Below are 27,536 nucleotides of genomic sequence, written 5' to 3'. Positions count from 1 at the left end.
CATAGCGAGTAAGTAAGTACGTGGGTATCCGCGTTTGCATCGACGAGGGAGCGTGTCGGTTTACGCAACGAAATTGAAGCGAAGGGCAAAGGTGACGGCGCAGAAAGAGTGGCCGGGCCCCCCTCCACCTCCCACCTCCTTCTCCCATTTCTTCTCCTCCTTCTTCTCCAGTCTACGGAGAGAAACGAAATTGCGGCGACGTGTGCCACGATTAAATGTTACCGTGTCGGTGGAAGGCCTTCTTCCATTCGAAGAAGATCGTATCGAACGGCTTGGGGAGTGTTATATACTTCGATCGATGCAATTTCGAGAAGAGGCGAGGATTCGAGACGTTTTCTCGAATGAAACTTCGCCTCGCAATATTATCTACACGAAGAGAGACAGCTCGAAGATAGGGACAAGATGAATTCTGGAAAGGACAAGTCGATGAAAGAGCGACTGTCTTTTCAAGATTTTAAATCGAGAATTTTTATGAAATTTTACGAGGTAGGGAGAGAGGCATAATGAACGTTGAAGGGGAATTGTTTGGAAGTGTAAATAAAAGTGTTTGGGTTTAGGGTGTTTGAGACGCACGAGAAGATTCAGGGGATCGAAGATACGTGATTGGAAAATTCAACTCTCCTTTTTTCGTGCCTCGAAAACGAAATTTTTCTCGAAGGGAGGGAGGAGGGGGGAGGAGGAGGGGGGAGGAGGAGAGGCGACGAGCAACTCTACCGAAGCTCGCCATTTTTACCACGAGTGTCGAATGTTAGTCGAAGATAATTTTCTATAATCCATTCATCCTTCGAGATTTCAAAGATTTTTTTTAAATCTATAAGGAAAAATTATTGAAGAATTTATATATATATACATATATATTATTTTTTGACGAGAAATTTTTTTTTACGATTTTTTCTTTTTACGAACAAGAATCCCCCTCGGAACCTAAAACTCCTCGAGCAGTGGAAAATGCCTCCTCCTCGAAGCCTGACTCAGATCTAATCTGTAAGTCTAATGCACTTTGGCGCAACGCTGACAGATTCGCTCAAAGTATTTCTCTCGATAAAGATCTGTGCGACGAGATAGAATGCCGAGGATCTTCTTCATCGAACGAGGCGAGGCTCGAGAATTAAATGCAGCATCCACTCCATGTAATGTAATTATATCCCGAAATATTTCGTCGATTAACGCCATTTCCATCCATCGGGTGAAGAATTCCTCGCGGATGAATGAAATTGTTCGAGACTCGCATAGTTATTCCATTACGCGTAAACATACGTTTCACTCGAAATATTTGCTTTTTCTTTTCCCTTTTTTTAATTTCCTCCTTACATAGTTGTACACTCATGTATCGATAGAAAAAAAAAAAAATAAAATGAAATTACGTGTCTTACCGTATATTCACAAAAAATTTCTTTTATATTCGTGCCGTACACGCAAAATCGTCATTTTGAATTTCGTCTCTTCGCATTTTTCATTATCCACATCGAAAATCGATATATCCGCCATAATCGATAGATGTTCGATCTCTCTTCTCGAAAAACGAACGAATAAATTTTCCCTTCGAATAAGAATTTGTCGCGACGAGACAAGTATATGAATGATATATGTAACATATAACGATTGAAAAGAGGGGGGAAAAGTTTCGAAGGAAAAAGAAAAAAAAATATCATTGTTCACCGACCCTTCGATGGGAAGCAAAAAATATGGGGGTAAGCTACCTCCACTACTTTGTTATCAGAGAATCGAAAATCACAATGAATGGAAATTACAGGGGCGTAAAAGGGTGGAAACGACGGTCTACTTACGACGATTCTGTTGGGGGTGACGTCCAAGGGTCGTGCTCCGAGGACAGGGGTGGCGGGCGCGCTACCCCTTCGACAGGCCTTCTCGTAGGACGTGTCTGGAACAGAGAGAAGAACATTTGCGATTTAGCGAATGGGATAATTTTGCCATTTCCGGCCCTGGCTGACGACCAAAACGGTCGCCACTCTTAATTATCGTATCTCGTATTGGAGGAAACTGGATGGGAAAATCTTATTGGCCGAATAATCGCATCTTGCGAACTCGATTTTGCCTCACCGTTAATCGTAAACCCTCGTATTTAAGCATTCGAACAATTATTAGGGCATTAAAAGAAGGTAATTTCATCCCATTTCCTTTTCCTTTATATATATATATAATTCATTCCCTTCGTTTGAAGAGAAAATTTGAAGGAGAAATCGACAAATCGTGCGCTTTATTTTCTACTTTTTACATTGCAATCTCGTAAGGAATATTAACATTTTATAGGCTTATTTCAGTTAGTCGCGTTTAATGAATCGATTTAATGTACCATCGAATATTATCGATTTGAAGGGAACAGGTTTAATCCTACGACGAATAAAAGATTAATCAATTACCATGGAAATTTATTTGCCATATTTTTATAGAAATTCAGATAGAAATGTTTGATATTTCCACTTAAGATTTTTCGAATCGAATTATTCACGGTAAATTTTTACTTTATATCCTTTACTCACGCTTCCACCGTTGCTCTTAAATGTAATAAAAAATTTTTAAAGATTAGAAACTCCGATCCAAAACTCTTCCCTCGAGAATTCCATCTCCAATACGACGAATACCATCGCCTGAACTGATTTAAAATCAAGAAAGGAGACAGTTGTTTCCCAGAAACAATCCCATGATTCTGCGCGACGCATTTAACGCACCACCTGCAAGCGATCCCCAGGTATCCGGAAGCGGGCGGACGTGCCTCGAAACGCAGACGAGAACGCGAAGATTGGGTGGCCGCGGTTAAACGAGGAGAGGGAGGGGACTTCCGTTTCGGTTGTTCGCATGCTTGGAACTCGGTCACGGCATAGTTGGAGCAATGCTCCGTAATTTCGAGAACCGGCAACGGGCCATTCAGCCCCCCCTCTCTCCCCCCTCTCTTCACAATGGCAGCGTTCCATCGAAAACGCGACGAAGGGGGAGAGGGGAGTCGCTAGGAATTCGTTGGAAATATCGATCGAGCGATATATACCTGTCGTCATAAAATTTTTTTCCTTCGCAATAAAGATAAGGAGATGATCGTCAGCGACTCGAAACGCAATTTTGAAGGACACGATGGTGTATAACGCGTGGAGAAAAGGTTTGTTGTTCGAAATTTTTACAAGAGTACATCGACGAGCTCTTCGAGCTAATAAATAATTTGATCACACGTCGATGAGTGACATCAGAATAGTTTTAACAGTATCGTACATTTACATTTACGTACATTTACATGTGTTAGTTGGTTGAATAAATTGCTTTGAATAATTTATCGTTCAAAACAATAATAATAATAATTGGAAATAATCGTAACGAGAGGTTATATGAGAAGCGGATCGATTATAATAGTTATGAATAAATGTCATTCGAAGATTTTAATAAGTAATTATTTAAAGTATTACTTTATTCGAAGTTTTTGACTAGCTCTTTCCGACTTTCGATTTTATTTATTCTCAAAGACAAATTATCGTCTGATGGTAACAACATATATTATTCTCCTCGACATATGGCAAAAATTGTACATATATATATATACATATATATCGGCTTTAGATGTCAAAGAGGATTAAATCATGAAGTAAAAAAGAAATGAATTCTCGTTTCGATTGTATGATAAATACGGTCGAAACGAAACTTATTAAAACCAATATACATAATCGTAACCCCCGTTAAGAAATACGCGAAGTGATTAAAGTTCGAAAATTGGGACCCCTGCAAGCTGATCGTTAAACCACGAGAAGCGTAAACGAATCTCGTCTCATGGGGGATGTACGAGAAAGGGCCCGTAACTCGAGACTCCTGTTATCCTCCCAGGAGGAAACGTTTAAAAGAAAAACCTATACCTCGCTATAAACAGAGAGAAGGATTATTCCTTGTGGCTCCCCTCCTCTGCATAACGCAAGGGGGCGTTAATTGCAGGGTTGTTTTCGTTTCTTGCTCGCCCTTCGGCTTTTCGATTTCCGTTGGTGGACGAGAGCCACTACCGTTCTTCGAGCTCGCGTCGAGAGTCGAGGAGGAGATTAAATGTGAAGGAGGCCGGCGAAGTTCGTACAATTGAGTATCGAGAAGAGAAAGAGAGAGAGAGAGAGAGGGAAAGAATGACTTTTAAATTAAATCGAGCGAAATGAAAAACTCGAGCGTGTTCGAAACTCGTTTAACGCATTGACACGTTATTGTTCGCTCCTCGTGGTTTTCGGCTGGTTGGACGCTTGTGTTTAACGAAGCGCGTGTTCACAGAGTTTGGGGAGTAGATCGATTCGGGGTCCCCCCCTCCTCTCCCGAATAGAGAGATTATTTCGAGCGTTTAAAACAAGGACGAGGAAACAAAGTAAAAGTGTGTCCATTATTTTCATACGCAATGGATGGATGTACAGAGAGAGCGTTACAAGATATTAATAATAACTGGCCAAGCCAAGAGGAAAGAATTATAAACAGGTTGAAAGAAGGTACGAAGTAAGACGTCCAATCGGGGGGCGAGGCATCGAGTGACGATACTGGTTTGGCCGGACAAAAGGTTATCGATACGAGAGGAAATCGGATCCGGTCGCCTTCGTCCGCTGTCAAAATACATGTAACGTAATATTGACAAGCTGTGCCTCGCTTCAAAATGCTCTGCGTGTAAACATACATACATATATACATATATATATATAATATTAATTAATTAATATTAATAAATTATATATATATAGTGTCGTTTTTTTTTTACAATTTTACCAAAATTAAACCAATCGAGACGATATATGAGATATATATATACCGGGTGATCGTAACATACTTGATTCACGAAAGAATACGAAAGAATCTCGTGTATATAATTTCGTCTAATCTCAATCGAATCGAAACAATCCAATATCGGTCTCGATCAGTTTAATTTTGGTAAAATTGTAGAAAAAAAAAAAAAAAAGAAAAAGAAAAAAACGACAGACAGGCAGGCAAGCAGCCGCCTGTGCCTTTTGTGAAAATCGCGTGACACGTTTTCGACGCGAGAAAAAAAAAAAAAAACTACTGCTCCGGGTTGATCGCGACTTGAAAATCCAGTTGGGGAGAGACTGACCGAGGAGGCTGACCGGTCCAAGGGACCGGTCCTCTTCCAAGGAGCACGGGTGGAAAAAAAGAAAAAAAAGGCGACGCACGTGTCTCGGCCGATTGAATGGGGCGCGCGCTTCCTTCCCAACGGAAGGCGACCTGTGACACGAATTCACGAATCGTCGCAATCGACAAAAGGAACGCGACGGAACGGTGCAACAGGACAAAGGGGAGGCGACTTCTCGAAAAAGAGAAGGGAGTCTTCGAGATGTTTCCTGGTAAAAGTTGCGGTAAAAGAGGGGAAAGAGGAGGGAGAGAGGGATTACGTCGTGGTAAATTTAGATCGAAAGAATCAATAGTGAAAAATATCACCAAGATCGTGAATTAATAATCGATCATATTTATAAATGTAATATAATAAAATAATTGTAAATATATGTAATATATATAATGTAATAATGTAATTGTTACGAGATATGCGTTTTAATAATTTCTTTTTTTTTTTTTTTGTATAATTATACCACTTTTAATCTCGGTGAACTCGGAAATGGATTAATTCCATTGATATTTAGCATTCGACGAATAATATTAGATTTATTAGATTATTATCCCCATCGCTGATATTATTATTATTAAGAAATATATTTTTAATCCAGGAATAGGTCGAATTGTATACCCATCATTAACTTCTTATTTGTATCATTCTTTTTCTCTTCTCAGGAATTTCATCAATTATAGGTTCATTAAATTTAATAGTAACTATTATAATAATAAAAAAATATTTATCACAGCTATTTATTATTATTAGTTAGAGCAATTATTACATTATCACTTTTTGCTCGAAATTTCAATATATTATTTTTGATCCAATATCCAATTTTATATAAACATTTATTTTGACACGTATATTTTATTCATCCAGAAGTTTTATATTTTATATTCTACCTAATTAATTATGAATTAGGTCATCAAAAATTAAATATATTAAATTTAATTTATTAAATTATTATTAAATAATATAATGATGGTTATAATAATATTTTTTTATTTAATAATATTATTTTTAAAGAAAAATAAATATTTAAATTTAATTATTAGAAATTTAATTATAATTATATTATTATTTAATTTATTTAATTTTAGTTGAATTGAATGAATTGTTTATATATGAAATTTTAGATTCAATAATTATTCATATGGATTAATAATATTAACTTTATGAATTTTTAGATTAATTTTTTTATCATTAAATAATAACAGAATAAATTGTTTATTAATTAATTTATTATTAATAATATCTTTATTATTTGTATTTTTATCAATAAATTTTTTATTATTTTATTTATTTTATGAATTAGGATTATTAATTATTTTTTATGTAGTTGTAAAATGAGGATATAGAGAAAATCGATGATTAGCTGGATTTTATTTAATATTTTATACAATAGTATTTTCTTTACCAATATTATATATTATTTATTATATTTATTGAATAAATAATAGATTAAATTTTATATTGATAGAAATATTACATTTTAATTTAAATTTTATATTATTTATTTATTTATTAATATCATTTTTAGTTAAAATTCCTATTTATATATTTACGTTACGATCAAATATCGATCGAGATCCATACCAAGAATCCAAGAATGGCTCTCGACAATTATCACTCGCAGATGGATACCAATTGAGAAATGAGAAATGAATGAATAATTAAATTCGCAATTTTCGATAATAAAAAAAAAAAAATTCCTTAATCCAAAAGAAGGAAGAGAGAAAAAAAGGAATGGATGGTTCGATACGCCCCGGTCGCGTCGCGAATCGCGCACGACTGGCTAATTGGCGACAGAAGGGGGGGGGGCAAGCAACACTCTCTCGCGGAGACCTTTTCACCCGCTACGCGAGACGGGGCGGCTGCAGCTGCACGGGGCCCCGTGCAGCGCGAAAAACGCATCTTTTGTGCGCCCGTGGCTCGGTGCAAAAAGAGCGCACGGAGGCGGCGCACAAAGCTGGCCCCCAAAGCAACAGATCGATTGAAATTGAAACGAGACGTAAGAACGTGGCGCGCACCCCACGTTCCGTCCCAATCGTTTGCCCGTTTTCGATGTTAACGATGGAACCGCGTGACGCGAGTCATTTTCTCGTCTTAATGATCCGCGCGCGCGTAAACCCTTTCGTGCCCCATCGTTCGTATAATTCTCCTCTACTGTAATTTGTCCAGTGCTTTCTAACTCGGCGTAACTGAAAAGTATATTAAACGTAGCGTAGAGAAATTATTTTTGTAAATATATTCGAACGAAATATTGTTATATAGAGTCAAATATTTAAGAGAATTTTTGGAAGAGAGCTTATTTTAACGTAGCCCTTTCGTGCTCTATCGTGTATAATTTTTTAAATCAGTATAACGAACATTTCCAACTGAAAAAGTATATTAAACGTAACGTAGAGAAATTATTTTTGTAAATATATTCAAACGAAATATTGTTATATAGAGTCAAATATTTATGTGGGAATTTTTGGAAGAGAGCTTATTTTACCATATGCTCTTACGTGTATAATTTTTTAAATCAGTATAACGAACATTTGCAACTGGAAATATTAAGCGCGTAGAGAAATTATTTTTATAATATATATTCGAACGAAGTATTGTTATAGAGTTAAATATTTATGTGGGAATTTTTGGAAGAGAGCTTATTTCAACGTAGCCCCCTTTTCATGCTTCATTATTGATGCCTCTCTCATATAACTTTTTAAGTTGACATAAGGAACATTTCCAACTGGAAAAATATATTAAACGCGTAGACAAATTATTTTTATAAATATATTCGAACGAAATATTGTTGTGTATAGAGTCAAATATTCTAAGTCATAAATTTTCTAAGTCAGTGTAACTGTAATATTCCAACTGGAAAAATATAATTAATATAATATAATATAATACAATAAAATAATAAAAATATAATGTAATTAAACAGAGAAATATACTCGAACGAAGTATTCGATACGCAATGTCACATAAAGTAGAATATATTTGTGCGCAAATTTTTAATTGTCGAGCAAATAATATAGCTTATTTTAACTATAGCGCTCGATTGAATGATAAAAAGTACATACGTGTATGAGAGTAAAAAAAAAGTAAACTTTATTATCCAGCGTTGATTTCTAGTTATTAGAGCAATTGTATTAGTAGGAAGGAGCGAATGGATCGATCGATCGATCGCCGTTTCCGTTTGGAAGAGCGCAGACTGCGACATAATGGGTCGAGAAAGGGGTGCGATTGTCGGTATATTCCGTGGCATTAATGGGGCGGGCACGATGGTGGAACAATCGGAGATTTTGACGAAATCGAAACGGCTGCTTTTGTCGTCAATTGATACGTCTTGACTATAACGTTCAAATGAGCCATTTTTTTTTTTCTCCCCCTCTTCCTTTCTTTTTCGGGCTAGTTAGTAGTCGTTGCGTAAAGGGTTGTTGCGCATTGTATCGACGCAGACAGATCCATTTAGGAATTTTCCCTTTGGAAAACGATATATATTGGCTGGTTGGGCGGGGTTGGGTCGAGGATAAGGGGGAAACTAATGGTCACGAGTTGGCGAATTTGCTTTGCGACAGTAGAAATAGTAATATTTGTTAAAATATAAAATATTTTCTTAATAAAAAGGAATAGATTTAAGATAGGGAAAAGAATAAAGATATAACGATATAATATTAAAAAATATTGTCCTTGAGAAAAATTAAAATTAAAATTTCTCGTCCCTCGTATTTTTCCAAAGGTTTCGCGGAACGTTCGATAAATAGCGTCATAAATGAACGTAACACAATGAGCGTAAGTGTAACGTCTCGCTTGTAATATCTGTTAAACGTAAAACTTGATAAAAATAGAGCTTAAAAAAACATGGACGAATTTAAACATCCTTAAGCAAAATTAAAATTAAAATTTCTCACATTTTTCCAAAGTGGTTTCGTTCAACTTACAATATCTTACAGTTAAACATAAAACGTTTCCTTAATAAAAATAGAGCTTAATAAAAAAAAAAAAAAAAACGTCGACAAATTTAAACGTCCTTAAGCAAAATTAAAATTCAAATTTCTCTTTACTCACATTTTCCAAAGGTTTCGTGAAACGTTCGACGAATATGCGTCATAAAGAAAAAGAAAAAAACAAAAAAAAAAAAACGATAAATAACAACCGCGAATCGCGAACGGACAGCGCGAAGTCGAAGCCTCGCGATAGAATCGCGTACTATTCAACAGTTCACAATGCGCGATTGTACGGTTTGCAAGGTCGACCTCTTACATTCCGTCGTATGACGTAATGGACGCGTTAGAGGCTACCGATGTCGATTGGATTTTCGGTTGAGAGATGTTGAGAAAGATAGAGAGAGAGAGATCTCGTTAAATCATTCATAAACGATCCGATTCAAGTGGACCACCCAATGAGCCGGAATGGCATTCAAATCCTTGGACGGATTAAAGACTCGCCATTAAACCCGGTTATACAGGCCGGGTATAATGCAACGGCATATCTACGACTATACCTCTCGTTGATTACGATCGAGCGAGTACGTGTACGTGAGTAGGAGAGCGGTTTAATCCTTTGTAGTTCGATAGTTTCCCTCATAATTCATTCGATAGTCGCATTCTTAATTGCGATCGTAGTTGTGGAATATTTTTCGCGTTTATGTGTGCGTACGAAAAAAGAAAGGAAAGAAAGAAAGAAAGAATTTTTCACCGTTAACCGTTACAAAAAAAAAACGTTTTCTATCGATCGATGCGTTACTCGGCCGGCAAGGCAGATCCCTCTCCTCCCGGTATGGACGCACTCCCACACCGACAACTACTATAGAATCGTGCACACTGTGATAAGATCGCGATGCAAAACTCGCTGGCTGACCGTGACAAGAAGTGGTCGCGAATTTACGAGCTTGACGTTGTCTCTCTCCCGCCACCATATCCTTAAGCTGCACGCACAACAAAATTTGAACTTGAAAAACATCATCGATACTTCACGACCAGATTACAAATCCATTTCTAGATACACACATCTTACTAATAATCACACAAATTCTTCCAATCTAAACTTCCAATCTTTAAAATTATCCTGTTATTACTTAACTCTCTTTTTTCCCCTCCCCCTCGCAAACGAGCTGCTACCTAACCTCTTTCCACTAAATTTCAAAAGGCCCATTGTAACCCGATCGTAAAATCGACGATATCCTATATTATTATATCGGGCGCGGGACGAGGCCATTTCAAAGAGATGGAAAGAATTTTCGAGGCCAAGCAGAGGCAGAAATCGCGGGAATATTTCAAGCGTAATCGCGGCTCCGTTCTTCTTATCGGTTGGCGTCGAGAGCGAAACGGAACGGATCGGTGAGTGCGGATTCAATAGGAACGGCTTTAAAGGTGCGTCGTTATCAGGCCGGGCAGATCGTGGCTCTAGCACCCGGGGACCGCTTATCTCGGCCGTTGCTTGATTGTATAATAAAGTCGGCCGACCGACCGACCCAAGATGATGATAAGGCACCGATGCTGCGACCGCTCGTTAATCCGCGCCAACCGTATCACAACCGTATTCGCCTCCGAATGTGATCGAATCGATCGTCGCAAATGCGGCGGTAATAAGAGAGGAATATTCCCTATTGGAAGAAGATTCTTTTTCCGCTCTCTTCTCGATTTTTATTATCTTCAAACGTATTAAGAGATATTCCATTCGTGGTTAACAATAAAGGGTTAAAATTAAACGTGAAACTGCGAATGGGGATTCTCCAACGTCTAGAAGCGACTTAGAGAGCGAATCTCGCGGGAGGAGGAGATCGTAAAAATTCCATCGACCCCGTCATCTCCTCGTCTGTTTTTCCAACGCCAGCCGGAAATTATTCGAAACGCGCTAAACTGGGCTTCGACGGAATCCCAAAATCCCGCGGGAAGCTTTTCCTTCCACATTCCACGGAGCGTTTGGCCAACGTCCAATAATCTCTCTATCTCTCTCTCTCTCTCTCTCTCTCTCCATTAGACGAGGGAGTTCTTCAGGGGACAATGCACCTCGGGGGAGGGGGTGGTGCTCGCACGATTTTTAAATAGATCATCCCGACGAAGTTGTGGATGTGAAATTTTAAATCTAATTCTCCACGGAGAAATTGCGCGGAGATTAATGGAATCACGGAAATTCGTTAAGAAACTTGGATGATTCGAGAGAGAAGTTTGTGCGTATATTTGAATCGTGAATTTGAAGCAACGTCGGTTTCGAGATATTTTATTTTTTGGGACGTCGAGATTAAACGTAGATTTAGAATTAAATTTGGAGACTGGAATGAAAGTTTGAAGTAATTTGACGAAGTTAAAAGAGTGTAAATGGATTTGGAATTAATCATGTTTGGAGACGATTCGAAGTTTCTCGAGATGTTTTATTCATAGACGAGGTCGAGAGATTAAATTAAATTTGGAATTAAAGTTTGAAGATTAATCTCGAGGAAGAGAAAGTAATAAAGTGTGTGTGATATGATATTTGACGGATCAGATCGAAAATTCGCGCCAATTTACGCGATACGACTTGACCGATAAGACTTGTCCGCACGGTCGGTAAAAAAGATCGACGATGACAACCTACCTCGACTCGACTGGTTTCCTATTGAATTCGACCGCTAACCGGTACGATTCATGGGATTCACACGCCATTAACCCGACAATGACTGTTAACACATTCGAAAAAGAATAACACGTGTGGGGTCACGATTCACGTTTAATTTATCGCTTTATTATATAGTGGCCAGCTTGTTCACAATGCCACGGTCATTAGTAACGACCAACGAAATGCGCACTCGATCCTCTTTTTATACGATTGCAAGTCCACCGTGACTTATCGTATTAAATCGCGGCTACGTTGCAGACACAAGCATTGACAAAATTATCGCCAATTCAATCCACGGAATTTTAACATTAATTTGAATCAATTTTAACCTCACGATTTCGTGGTATTTAATTTATACAGATATTCGCGGAATATAATCGAACCATTCAGTTTTAAATATCCGTCTAAAATCCACTTCCCAAATATTCGAATTAATACAATCTAACCGAGCGATCTCACGCTCCCGTCCGACCTACAATTTTTCAATTAAAAATCCCCAGTCGAAGCGAGTATACACATCGATCGTTGGTTGGCGATAGAGCCTCTACAAGAGGGTGGGACTCTCCCTAGCCGGAGAGGGTGCGAATTTCATCACACCCCCTCCCTTCCTTCTTTGTATTCATCCTCTCGACTTTTCATCGTCGAGTGGACCGGTTATTTTCACAACCGACCAACACGCGCGCAACGCGGGATCGCATCTCACTCTCTCTCTCTCTCTCTCTCTCTCCGCGTTTTTCTGCACGCGTCAGCGGCCGACACGATCGACGCGAGCGGCACTCGCGCCACCGGGTGGCGCGCGCGAGTACTAATCACGGGGATCGCTTTTTAGGCCGCTTTTCAGCTGTCCGCCCCATTGTCCCTCGCCCGAGAATTATTTATAGACCAAGGATGACCAAACACAATTTACGTCGGGTATGCACGTATACACGCTCTTGTACACGATGCTGCTGATGCTGCTGATGCTGCTGCATTGTTGTATTCGACGTATACGAGTATATGCCAGTTTTCTCGTGTGTCGCTTCATCGAGCATGGAAGCTATCGCGATCGTGCAAGTTTTTTTCCTTTTGCAGGACATCGCATCCATGTTCGATACGTAGTGGAAGTTCGGAGTAAAGATCGAGGAATTTTTTTTTTTTCTTTTTTTAGATCGAAGAGACGTATATTTATTATATAAAGTTTCTTTTTTTTTTTTTTTTGTATTGCATCGTGAAAGTTTAGGAGAGTAGAGATCGAGGAATTTTTTAGGCTTAGAGAGAGGGAAGGGGGATAGTGGAAATCGATGTCGAAGATTATCGACTATAATAATCGTGTATTTATTACGATGGAAATTAAAGATTTCTGTGTAAAGTGTGTATATGGAAATCGTGGAGTATTTGATGCGATGATTTGAGCGATTAAATAAATTATAATTTTTGCCACGCTTTTTATTCTCCGTTAAAAAAAAAACAAGGCAAATTCTAACCGCATTCCTCGATACTTTTCCTCCTTCTCGATTGTCGGACTATTCGCATATCCCGATATATTTTTGGTGCATTTGGACAAGGCGTGAAACAGCGCATTGTGCGTCGACAATCGTAAATCCAGGATCGCTTATTAACCAGGAATCGTTGGAGATCCCTTTTTGGCCCAGATGCAGTGGACGGTATTATTACGCGTATGCAGAACGAAGGGACGCGGTGGTGATTTGTCAAGCGAACGTCAAACAAAATTCCCCAATTTCGAATCGACGGACCATTCAAATCCACGGTGAATGGCTGCGCGAAGTCACGGTCTGGGTTATTAATTTAAAACGCGTTTGTCGTGCAGATGGATTTTCCAATTATTCGTATCTCTATATAATTTTACATCGAAATCGTCCAAAGCTTCACGTTACTCTAATCACTCTAAAATCGTAAATCCCATTACTCTACAGATCTACGATCTAAAAAAATCATCACCAAGCAGAAAGCTACATCCAATTATTCATATCTATATATGATTTTATATATAATTTTTTTTATATAATTTTATGTATAATATAATAATTTATTAATTAATAATTAATATAATTTCTTTTATATAATTTTTTATATAATTTTACATCGAAAGCTTCACATTAAAGTAAAAGTCAAAAAAGTAAAAAAGTCATCACCGAGCAGAAAGTGATACATCGAAAATCCTAAAACACAAAAATGAATTTTCCAATTATTCATATCTTTATATAATTTTATATTGAAATCATCCAAAGCTTCACGTTATTCTAATCACTCTAAAGTAGTATTCTATTATTCAAATCTAAGTAAAAAATCCTAAAACACAAAAATGGATTTTCCAATTATTTATATTTTTATATAATTTTACATAGAAATCGTCCAAAGTTTCATGTTATTCTAATCACTCTAAAATAGTATACTACTATTCAGATCTATGAATAAAAAAATCATCACCAAGCAGAAAGTGCTACATCAAAAATTCTAAAACACGAAAATGAATTTCCCAATTATTTTTATAATTTCATATTTTTATATAATTTTACATCGAAATCGTCCAAAGCTTCCTTAGCAACTCTCTATCACTCTAAAATAGTATCCCATTATTCAGATTTACAAGTAAAAAATCCTAAAACACAAAAATGGATTTTCCAATTATTCATGTCTCTATATAATTTTACATCGAAATCGTCCAAAGCTTCACTATTATTCTAATCTAAAATCATAAATTCCACTATTCTACAGATCTACGATCTAAAAAAATCATCACCAAGCAAAAAGCTAAATCCAATTATTCATATCTATATATGATTTTATATATAATTTTTTTTATATAATTTTATATATAATATAATAATTTATTAATTAATAATTAATATAATTTCTTTTATATAATTTTACATCGAAAGCTTCGCATCAAAGTAAAAGTCAAAAAAGTAAAAAAAGTCATCACCGAGCAGAAAGTGGTACGTCGAAAATCCTAAAACGCAGAAATTCGCTCGATCGTATAAAATAAATAATACGAAAGAAGAAAAAAAGAAAACCGAAAATTACTCTCCCCCTGATCACCGTCCACCTTTGCAACAATTATTAAAATCCTTCCACGGGTCACGCACGCCTGTGCGCCGCCACGAAAAGAAACGAGGACGTTAAAAAATCCGGTGCACGTGGTGCTTATATTGGAGAGAGATCCGGCGTGGGGGAGAAGAGGCGACGCGTTACGCGAACACGACGTAGCGGCGTGAATGGTATACAAATGAGCAAACGCTTCATCTTCAAAGCGGCCTCGGTTTTCACCGAGGGGCGATCTCAGGCCAGATGTTTCCCTTCTCCGCAACCTTTCTTTTCCCGAGAGACAGTGAGAATCTCCCTCGAGTCGTCTCTCTATCTCTATAATAGACACATCCTGCTATGGTCGGTCAACAAATCGCGAAAGAAGGAGAACGTTCGAGAATTCTTTAAAATTCACCCTTTCTTTGGAGAGGCTTAATGAGCGCCTAATCTGCCAATATCTTAATAATCTAACCTCTAAATATATTTAATTATATTTATTATTATTATTTATATTTTTACTTATTATTATTATTATATTTTTTATTATTATTATTTACTTATTGTTAATTATATTTTTAATTTTTATTATTAACTTATTATTATTATTTACTTATTATTAATTATATTTTTAATTTTTATTATTATTATTAATTATATTTACTACGTTGCGCGTGTTTATAACGAAATCTCCTTCACGCCACGCGCGCCGCTATATCAAGTGTATTCCATGTCTGATGGTGCAAGATCCCAAAATAGAATAATTACAATTAGAAATTCAACCAATAAATAATACAGGATAAACTCCTATCCCTAAAATCCCTATCCCTAAAATTAATATTATAAATAAAATTCCATAATTTAATATATACATTGAATAAATTCATGGATACAAAATTCATAATGTTAAAGATAAAAAAAATATTATTATTGGACTATAAATGTGGATATAGCATATTTGTTTCCATCATTACTGTTCGCATCAGTAGTATATAATATATATATAATATATATATATTATATATATATATAATAGTAATAGTAATTGACAATAGTATTATAATAAAATTTTGGATAGTCGAATGCCCTTCGACTAGTCGTAACAAATATACTTCTTAGTTGTGAATTGTGTATAAATTATTCGTGTGGCTTCTCTATTATAGAGACCAAGGTCACAGCAGGTAATCGTGTTCGATGGTCAGAGCACGATATGCTCATAAACTGTCTAATTATCGTATCACCATGAGATACCCCAAAATTAAAAGATTTAGAGAATTATTAGAATTATGCAAAATTGGATACCTTGGCTCTTGATTTCTAACCTCTTCGAGGCGTTAACTCTGTTAACACTGTACAGATTACGAGAGATGTCTCGTTTTAATGCTTTCTCTACTCGAAGCAATTATAAACACTCGAAGCAATAATAGGAAAAGGGAAGAAGAAATTCTCGACAAAAAAATGTAAAGTCTGTTCAAAAGTCGAATGGAAAAATGTCGAGTGAAATTAGATATAATTATGTCGAATACCATTGCACAAAGGAGAATGCTTCATCAAAGGATATTACGCTCTGAAGCATTATTCGAGTTGTATAGTAAATATATATAAAAATAAAGAATAATAATTAATCGATTTAATTTTATTTATATAATATATAGGAATTACAATTATATAAGAATACTTTATAGATGCGAGTTAAAAAGTGCATATATGCATGGTATGATTTTTTTACAGCGCTAAAAAATGTGCAAGCGCGTTGAGTAAATCGGTCAAACGAGGGGATAATTTTAATTATGATTCTGAATTTCAATATATATATACGTCGATATAAGGAGGATCATATGCTCGTGTGCGTTCGAATAAAATAAATGAAAAACACGCTAAAATTTTTTTTCTCGAATTTAATTCCAGCTCTTTTCTTCCATTTACCATTTCGACGGGTGCGACACGGATATCTTAATCGTCCTCGATTAATAACAGCGTCAAATCTTACGGATCGAATTTCGCGCACGACGCGGATTGCTTCATGCGGATGATTATTGGAACGACGATTAGAACGCATACCCCTTCGAAGAGACAGTTGTTGCAACAACTAAATTCTCACGTTAAATCTTTACTCTCGTTCATTATGCGAATTTCGTAAAATGGATAAATTAATATTTCGAATTTTTTTGGTAAACAGGTGAATAATAATTTTGCCGAGTTTCTTTATTTTAAATTATTTTATTATTAATTATTTATTTTATAATATACTTTATTACTTATTTAATGATTATTTCTATATTTTATAAATTTTAATGTATACTTTTATATAAATAATAAAATTTTAATCTTAAGTCTTTTAAAAAAATTAAATTATTAAATTTTTTAAATTAAAAATAAATTTTTAATATAAAAATTATAAACAAAATTTATAATTTTAATTTATAAAATTTTTATATCTAAATTGAATTTATTTCTAAAAAAACTAGATATCAATAAATCCGTTTAACATTTAATTTCTAAATTTATATCAATAATTTTAATGCCACAAAAAAAATTTTATAAATTTAGCTCTTTTATTTTCGAGACATATAAATTTTTAATATATTTTTAATCAATCCTGATACAAAAGGTACAAAAATAATTCTACTTTTAAATATTTAAAACTAACATCGTTCTATTATTATTATTAAAGTTGCGTCCATTAATTTAACTTTAACTCGGAAGATTGTGCAATAGGATGAACGAAAAACGAAAAATAAAAAAATTCGACCGCGAAAAGACGAGTGAAGTTCACCCAGAGAAGCTGAACAGGTGAGAGCCTATTTTTTTCTTTTCTTTTCTTTTTTCTTTTTTTATCAAAGCGATCGTATTGGGCAACAGTCACGGCCCAATTTTCGAATAGGATATTCACGCGGCTGCTCGGCCGTGAAATACTAATAGCATTAACGACGCTCGATCGACCGTTCTCCAATGGCTAAAATATTCGGATTACATCCGAACACCCGTGAAACACGTACTGCCCGCTCGGCTGGAAGGGCCTTTTCACTCTTGCTTTGCGATAACGAAAATAGGATCCTGCAGCAGCTTGCGCTTGCTCTACCTATATTTATGAATTCCATTGTTTCACCATTGCACCGTACATGCGACGAAAGTTTTCCATTTGCATTTCAAATACAAAGATAGAGTTACAATAATTGTAATTGCTACGGATGCTTTCTTTTCTATTCGACTGTTTGACCAGACTCCAGTCATACTGGAGATTGCTAACGTAGAATCAATTTTTTTTTTTTTAATTAACGAAAAAAGTGAAGTAATCAGTTTTCAAGTTCTCGTTGAACTAATAAAATTTTAAATTTAACTTGTATTCTAAGAGAGAAAGAGAGTAAATTTTCGACTATAGCCAGACTCAAGAAAAAAAAGTTGTTTTTATCGTTGACAAACGTAAAATTAATTTTTTTTTTTTTTTTAATTAACGAAAAAAGTGAAGTAATCAGTTTTCAAGTTCTCGTTGAACTAATAAAATTTTAAATTTAACTTGTATCAAGAGAGAAAGAGAGTGAATCACGCGATAAATATTTCGACGAAGAATAAATAAATTACCATAACCGTTTGTTTACATCGCGTTTCAGATTTAAGATAAGTATTAAATCGAGAAACAGAAACGAGAAAACTAAAAGATCTATAAAAAAAATTCCAATAAAAGCATAAATTACATTTTCATTTTATACGAAATTTTATATAAAATAAAAATTATAAAAATCTTTAATTAAATTTTAACAGACGAATTAACGATCGAATCGAAACGTTCGATTCTCGCGAACGCGAGAAATGCCTAAATCCTACGACGACGCGACGAGTTTTCGGTACGGTAGGATAGAAAAACGACCAAGGATGGAAAAAAAGTGGAGGGGAGAGGCTTGGGACACATATATACGTACGCGCAGTGTCCTCGCGCAAGCGACCGACTTCCTGTTCAACGACTCGCCTTTATCCCTCCGTTTCTTCTGCGCATCGAAGGATGCGCCCCGCGGTGAGCGTTTCGTTTCTTTTAAGGTCATGCAAAGCGGCTTTCGGTGGCCACTTATCGAAACCGCGTATCTGCGCCGTTGATTCCGTGAATTTCGCGGTAACGCGTCGTTCGTGAAAGCGTCCATTGCGCCACGAGTTTCCTCTCCAAAGGGAAAAGCAGCTCCGTGCAGAAGGTGAATTTTAAAGGGAGGAATTTTATCCTCCATCTCGTTTAATACGCACGTTTAACGTATTTTATTATCCAAACAATAATTCCGTAATTCTTTTCTTCTTCGATCTCTATATTCTCTGTAATGAAACTTATTGGATAAATTCTTGCGTTATAACGATAACGTTTTGAAGATAGTTGTAAGTTGTAATAAATAACGAGTATTAAACGAAAGTTACTTTTAAATTTTAATTCTTGGAATTGATATTTCTTTCTTTCTTTTTTTCTTCCCGATTAAATTTTTTCGAAAATTATCGAATTCTCGACTTCTCTATTTATTCTCTCTCTTTCTCTCTCCTCTCAAGAGAAAAAAATGTCCAACTTCGATGTCGAACGCATGCAACAATCGCGTTACCAGAACCTGTCAAGCAACCTAATAATTATACGCGACAACGCTGTAACTTTAATCCGACATCGTTATTTACGTATCGTGAAAACGAATACCGTTCTTCGACACCGATGTCAAAGGCTATCGAGGTACGGTGTCAATGGGTCATCCTCGTAAATTCCGCGAATCGAGAAGAAAAGCTGGTGAGATATTTATCGCGGAAAAGAAATTTCTTTTTTCAAGGAATAGGGCGGAGGAGATTTCGAACTCGGAGTCGTTCGACGGAGGGAACGGTTGAATCATGGGCTTCGGTTTCGTATTGACGACGATACGGTAGGTCAGTCACGTTATGCAAAGAGCGTGGGATCGACACCCGGGTCGCGTTATGGCAACGACCGAGTTGCCCGATCTCGGCGTAACCACTTCGAATGGTCGTTCGTAAAAGGGTTATTTTTCGTTCCTTCTCCCTCTTTATCTTTATTACACCGATAAAGATGTGGGTTCTCGTAACGTGCTTCTCTTATCTAACCGCTGCATTATAAATTTTTTCATCGTTGTTGTATTATTATTGTTATTTTCTTTTTTCTTTTTTTTCCATATTCAATCGCGTAAATTTTTACGTTACGAGATACGCGAAGAACGACGAGTTGATTAATTCCTAATCCGTGAATCCATTCGCTCGACACATAGATAAAGTGGTCGATTAATAAAGACAGATTTACTGTCTTTCAATGTCGGCTTCCCAAGATGAATATTAATCGCTCGATTGAAATTCAAATCCGATAAGCCGTCTTGCTTAATTGCAATTAAAAATCCTGGCAATTCTTAAACAGAAATGCCTTTCTAAACGTAATTTATTTTATATATATATATACGTATCTATTTCATATCTAAGGTGGATGAAAAAAATTATTTAAATATTCTTTTCCACTATCTCTTCATTTATAATTCATTCGTTTATTTAAACATTTATTAAGAATTTTAAATATTATTAAAATTGTTATTGATCTTTCTAATTTATAACAATCCTTTTCAAATGTATTCCCTTATCTATTTTTCAACTTTTACTAGAAGAAGACTTAAGAAAGAAGTATCACTTATCAAAATAATTTTTTAAAATTTGTCCTCTTTTAAAATTGACCACCTACTGCTCGACAACAACAGAGTGTCCTCCCTTTTGAAATTTTTATTCCAAAGTTCGACCAACTATTTTCCTAATTATTTCCTAATTATCCATTCTAAAAACGATACAATGCGCAACTATGGATCGAATGAGACGAGTGAACGACGAGGAACAAGGAAGCGTACTGGTGGCGCAGCACACCATTCTAATTGAATCGAGAAGCCTTTGGCCTTGCAGCCAGAAACGAACCGTGCACCCCGTGGAACACGATCGCCGATATTTTACGCCGGCCACTTTCAGAGACGATGCACACACGCCAGACCGCTCGAGGAACTGGTTCCCCTCGAATAATTATTCCCTTCCAGGTAAACAGGCTTTATCTCGCGATGTAGGTCTCGCGACCAAGCCTCTCCGCCGCGTCTCGGCAACCGCGTGTTGCCCCTCCCCTCCTTCCTTGCTTCGGATCACCCCGTTTTTCCCCCTCTTCTTTCGTTCTCTTATTAACAACCGTTCTCGAGGCTACCTTTAAACAGATCCTATCTTTTTATTGTTTATTCGCACAGGTGCTCCTCCAACGTTTGTACGTTTATATACTTTTTTCTTTCTTTTTTCTTTTAGTTTTAACTGAAAGTTTCGATGGAGGTTGGTGATGGTTAGAATAGAATATTTTTTGAAAGAATACGAGTTATATCGAGTTTTTTTTTTTTTTATAAATAGGATAGAGAAGGATTTTTGTAAATTTTTTTTCTCCAAGCGCTCTCTTTATTTGTGCCTTTTTTCCTTCTTATATATTAATCGAAATATTGTAACACGTCGCCATTAGTGATTTTTAAAAATTCAATGAAGATTAGAAGAAACTACGAGAGATCAGAGTAAAATTTGTATTGTTGGAAAAATATATAAAATTGAAGAATTTATAAATTTATTAATCGAAATATGTCAATCGCTATGATTTTTAAAAAATTCAATAAGGTTGGAAGAATATATAAGAGAAGAATTTATAAATTTTCTCGAAGTATTAATCGAAATATGTGACACGTCACTTGACAATTGCCATGATTTTTAAAAAATTCAATGAAGATTAGAAGAAACTATGAGAGATCAGAGTAAAATTTGTATTGTTGGAAAAATATATAAAATGAAAAATTTATAAATTTATTAATCGAAATATGTCAATCGCCATGATTTTTAAAAAATTCAATGAAGGTTGGAAGAAGCTAAGGTAAAATTTGTATTGTTGAAAGAATTGAAGAATTTGTAAATTTTCTCGAAGTTTCTCGATTATTAATCGAAATATGTAACATATCACTTGACAATCGTCAATGAAAGCTGAAAGAAGCTATGAGAGGCTAGGATAAAATTTGCATTATTGGAAAAATATATAAAGAGAATTGAAGAATTTATAAAATATTATTCGAAATATATCACTTGATAATCTCCATGATTTCTAAAAAAATTCAATGGAGATTGGAAGAAGTTATGAATGAAGCTATGGTAAAATTTGTATTGTTGGTAGAACATATAAGAGAATTGAAGAATTTATAATGTCATAATCTCTAAAAAATTCAATTAAGATTGGAATAAAATATTTTTCTCGAATCAATCGAAATATATAAGAACCTATCCAAATTTCACTGGATATTTTTGATTTCTAAAAAAAAAAAACTCGCGATATTTCAATTACGAAAATGTGCAAAAATCTAATTATCGATCTCTTAAATCTCTTAAATCCAAACCTTGATCAATTTAATCTCCGCTCAATACGAAGTTTCTTCGATCTCGAAACGATATCGTATCATCTTCTTTCTCGAAAAACTCGCTCCCTGATCCCGCTATTACACCATAATAAACGGCAATAAAGTCGATCGTAACTCAACCGAGTGACGGATCTCGTAGGAACTTGTTGCAAGGGATAATTACGAGATCGATTAAGAACGACATTGCTAATTGCCGGCCCTCGCTTTTGCTCCTTTTCGCTAATTGAATCGATAAAAGGATCATAAAAGAATGGATCATCCGTGGGAGAAGAGAGAATGGAAACTGGTTGTTCCACAAGGCAACAACGAAATGAATCATTGTTACCACTGACACCTTTTACGTGAAAGATTCCTATCCTCGTTTTAAAGGATGAGGTTTTATTAAATGTCAACCTCGTGTTGCAACTTCATTCACAATCTCGTAGAAAATTTTTACGTAGAAAGAAAAAAAATGGCACGTATTTATATAATAAATAAATAAATAATATAAAAAGTAAATTATATAATAAATAAATAAATAATAATAGATAAATATTTATATAATACTAATTGGCAGATATATTTCGAGCAATGTTTTTTTTTACGATCGCACTTCGTTCATCGAATCGAAGGAGTCTTTTCACGACATATTAACGGGGATTAAAATGAAAGGGATAAAGAGGTGAAGGGAAGAGGTGGCTCAGATCAATTTTATAATAATAATAATACCTGTTGCAGTTTACCTGTGCCGGTGAACGAGAGAAAGAAGAAGAGGGAGAGGAGAGCGTGAAATTATCGAAGCTCGGAATTGAAAAGAAAACCTGTTACATTAATCTACCTTGGCAAAAAGAGGGATGAAATTATTCTCCCTTGGAGACGTGAAATTACCCGGAAGTAATAACGGAAACAAAAAAGGAAAAAAAAAAAATGAAGTAATAGCTAGTGGTGCTGGCTAAGGGCGTAAACTAATTATCTATGCTACATTGTTATTATTACGAATTTTTCATCGATATCAACTTCGATCGATGCACGAACGCAAACATATATATATATCTTTCTTTCTTCGAGGAAGCCATAAAAAGCTAAAATTTCTATTGCAAATAACGCAAAATACAATGTCAAAACGATGATTAAAAGGTACATTTCCATTGCAAACAACGAGAAACAATCTGAATCGAAAAATAAAATTCCCTTTTTCCCATGCACGTTTTTTAAAATCAGGATTTCAAATCAGCCGCGTTTTCATTACAAACGAAAAAAGTACAATTCTCGCTCTTATTCAAAAAAAAAAAAAAAAAAACGAAAACGCGGAAGCAAATGAAACGCGTTTTTCCAAGATTACATTTCCAGATTAAAAAGAGAACAAAGAGAGAGAGAGAGAGAGAGAGAGAGAGAGAGAGAGAGAGAGAGAGAGAGAGAGAGAGGAGGTTATAAGGGTTTAAGGCAGTTTTCATCGGAAGTGGCACAAAGCGCGGCATAAGGCTGTCGACACTCGAGTTGCACGTAGTATTTCCGATTACCAGGCTCGTTTCAAGGACTCTCTCATTTCCCTTCGACCTTTTCTCGCCCTCGAGGCCCTTTGTGAGGGCCCACTTAGGCCCCGGTATCCGTGAACCGAGCGAAAAAGGAACGAGAGCTCTCGAGATGGCGCTCGATTGCACATTTTCAGCGAGCGTTGCGATTCGGCCCATTAAACTTCCAATCGAAATTCATACGTATACTCGATCCCATCGATATAACGATTTTCTCTCGCGAGCAATTTTTTTCAAGTCTCCTCTGCGGTCCGATTATCGAAACAATTAGAACAATTAGATTTTAAGACACAAGACAATATGCTGCGCATTTGGGACGCTAAAAGGAAACCCAAGGAATTTCGTAAAACTAGTAATTAAAACACTTTAACGTTCTTTAAACAACTGGAACGATTGAGACCTAAAGAAAAATCCAAGGAATTTCGTAAAACTCGTAATTAAAACGCTTTAACGTTCTTTAAATAATTTAAATAATTAAAATGGTTTTAATAATGACTGCAATATGCTGCCATTTGGAACCTATAGGAAAATCCAAGGAATTTCATAAAACTCGTAATAAAAGTATAAAATGATTTAAAAAGTGTAAAATGATCTAACACTTTAACGTTCTTTATAATAATAAATAGTCAGAACGGTTTTAATACGATAATATACTGCGCATTTGGAGTCTAAGGGTCCACAAGGAAACCCAAGAAATTTCGCAAAACTAATTAATTAATTTTATAATTGAGTATAACAGAGTGTAAAATGATGTAACGCTTTAACGTTCTTTAAACAATTGGACCGATATTAATAAAACTAGTAATTACAGAGTGTAAAATGTTCTAACGCTTCGATAAGTTTTTTTCGATCAATCCCCCCTCTATTCGCGTTAAATGTATCGCTAAGAAACTCATTTACGATAGACGAGCGTTCATAATCGAGTGTTTCATTCGCGCTAACTTTTCTCATATACTTCAAGAACAAATTAATAATCGGTCCAATCAAAGGCGCTAATAAATAACGATTAATTAGAGTTGAACGGGCGAACAACGATTCGCACGTCTCCGATATAAATCTATGGGCCGGAGAGAATTGGGTCACCGACGTCGTTAATTTATATTCTCGGAAGCGAGGCGGCCCGTGCGGGGTCACCTTTAATCGCGAGCCACCGTCCGGTACAAGCGCGCTCGTTGTTCCATCCGAGGCCTGCGTCGGAGAGGAGAGCTTAACGATCGTTCATGGCTCCCGATAAATCGTCGTCGTCGTTAGCGGCCCGCTCGCTCTCCAATCCGGCTGTTTCGTTTTTGCGACGACGATCCACGAAGGGCGAAAAGCCACCTCGAGTTAAGGTTAAGCGTTGCTAGATCTCGTAATATTAAATAACCGTGACTTTTTTAACCCGCCAATGCATATTTTTCATTCGAATGGTTTGTGTTTACTGCGTTTGGAAGGAAGTATCCGTTACATATACTATATCCAAAACGACGATCTGTATCTGAAGCGTTAAACATAGAGTTCACAGTGTTGTAACGTATATAATGTGAAAAATTTCTTTATTTCTCTATAATATGTATATAATATATATCTATAATATATATATATATAAATCAATTACGATTCGTAACGATACAAGTTTAATTTACAAATGTAATTTCGTATTCGAAATAGTTAATAATTTCGAGAATATTTCAACTTCCAGTGTTACATTATAAGTTCTTCTATACTAGTATGCAGCGTGTGGTGTCAGGATTGTAAACAAAGCGCGCGAAGTGGGGATAGACGGTCCTAGCGAAGGACCCCTCTTGCCCCTGCGCCGTCCCGCTTCTTTTCACCAGTGAACAGTAGTTTGTCGAGAGATAAATAAAAACGTGAGTTATTTATTCGAATGTTACGATGTTGGATGAAATGGTCTACGATTCTTACGCAAAGTCGAATTTTTCTTCGTTCTGAACGTTTAAATTTTATGTAATTTTTTTTGATTGATATTTGGAAAGTGAAAAAAAAAAAAATTGGTAATTTTAATACGAAATAAGGTGCGCAATCGATGTTTATCACGGAATACGACATTGTGTTTAAACAAAGTCTTAAAAGGAATGAAAATAATCGTCGAACGAGTACTAAGAAATTATTCTCTCTCTTTCTCTCTCTCTTTCTTTCTCTCGTGGTAAATTCAATATGCAACGAGCGATGTTAAATGAATAAATACCTTTCTTCTCAATTACACTCCGTATCCGTTTGCATAACAAAGGGAAAACGATGAACGAGACGCGCGGTCTCGTGACTCAAGCCTGACATTTTTCATTTCCAATCGAACAATGAACATCCGCCTCTGGTACCACGAGTTTAAACAATTTCCGGGTTCGTCGCAAATTGTCCACGATGAAATATCATTCATGCAAACCTATCATCGTAGATTCCCTCGGGAGAATACTTAATTCCATTGTATCCCCTTTAAACGTTCATTGAATATTCAATTTTCTATGGTCCAATGGTAAACGACGTTTATCAAATCGATTAATTTAAGGAGAAAGAACTTCAACTTGATCTTAATCCTTAAAAGGTCTTAAGACCTTGTTTCTTTATTTTTTTCTATAATTTTATATCCAATTCAATAATTTTCTATATTCTTAAAATATAGAACATATATATGTAATATTATAAATATTCTACGATTTATTGGATATCGCACTATCATTAGAATCGTTCGTCATTAAATTAAATTTTATAAATAATTTTTAAAATTTTAACTATTCTCTATAATAAATATTCCTTGCGATTTTATTTAATTTTCAAAGCACATGGATCAGTATTTAATTCGATATAAAATCATTCTACGTCAAACTGAATAATTTTCAAAACACGTGAAACGATATTGGATGTATCATAAATTTTTCCTTATTTTTTTAAAATTTCAACTTTCTTTGCTAAAATCTTATCTAATTTTTACCTGCATGGCTCAGTATTTATAAATTTTTCCATAATTTTTAAAATTTTAATTATTCTCGATGAAATTATAATAAATATTCCTCACTTCTTCTCTTATCTATAATTTCCAAAGCACATGGATCGATATTTACATCACAAATTTTTCCATAATTTTTAAAATTTTAACTCAATGAAATTATAATAAATATTCCTAGCTAAGATTTAATCTTTAAATTTTTCAAACAAAGCATTTCGATTTATCCACTTACTGGATAACCATGTCGAGCATTTTGAAAATAACTTCCCTGGACGGGGAAGTAAAATTTACTATTATATTATTTACCAACGCGTATTATACTATCGCATCGCTTTCGCCATTCAAAACGCCCACGCGAATCGACAACAAAAGCCCGAAGAAAGCTCGCGCTAAGAGGCGAGGGAAGTCTGCGGTTTAGCTCCGTTCACGCTTCCTTTTTCCGCTCGTGGATACGCGCGCGCTTATCTCTCGATCGAGATCCAACCTCACCTCACCGAATGAAAACGAGCGGGTTCGAAATCATCCTCGTTATCGTCCCTCTCGATCGACATCCAGCTCCGGCAATAATGATTATCGCGATGATAATTAAGGGTAATTGGAGCAGAGCCGCAGGCACGCGACTTGAAGCGATGCACGCGGCAGATGCGGTCACCTTTCTCGAAACGCAAGCGGAGGTGCAGCTGCACGTGCTCGTGCAGATGTCCATCGAGATATATGCTCGTGATATTTTTATTTCTCGATAGTGGAAATTGTGGAACAGTGGTGTGGCGCGATCCTTGGGCCATTTGATCAGGAACAAGGAGATTATAGTATTGCTCTTCTTTTCGAAAGAAAAATCATATTAATGCATATCTTTCGATAGTATTAATCGCTTTCGATTGGATTAATCGCTCGGTCCAGAAGAAGAAGAAAAAGAAGAAGAAGAAAAAGAAGAAGAAGAAAAAGAAGAAAAAGAAGAA

General features: G+C 35.7%; 1 protein-coding gene across 3 annotated transcripts in view; it reads right to left on the bottom strand.

Annotated features, from left to right (window-relative positions):
* LOC122710487 (ras GTPase-activating protein raskol) overlaps window positions 1-27,536 on the bottom strand; it is a 155,686-nt gene that overhangs the window by 24,261 nt on the left and 103,889 nt on the right. For all 3 annotated transcript variants that reach the window (XM_043928389.1, XM_043928369.1, XM_043928379.1), the window contains one exon: window positions 1,788-1,882. In XM_043928389.1, the coding sequence (XP_043784324.1) occupies window positions 1,788-1,882 (95 nt within the window). The remainder of the gene's footprint in view (window positions 1-1,787; window positions 1,883-27,536) is intronic.

The sequence above is a fragment of the Apis laboriosa genome, unplaced genomic scaffold, assembly GCF_014066325.1.
Source record: "Apis laboriosa isolate Shangri-la unplaced genomic scaffold, ASM1406632v1 scaffold105_cov147, whole genome shotgun sequence".
NCBI classification, from domain to species: Eukaryota; Metazoa; Arthropoda; class Insecta; order Hymenoptera; family Apidae; genus Apis; species Apis laboriosa.
Note: the sequence above shows the minus strand (reverse complement) of the source record. Positions and strands in the feature narration are given on the sequence as shown.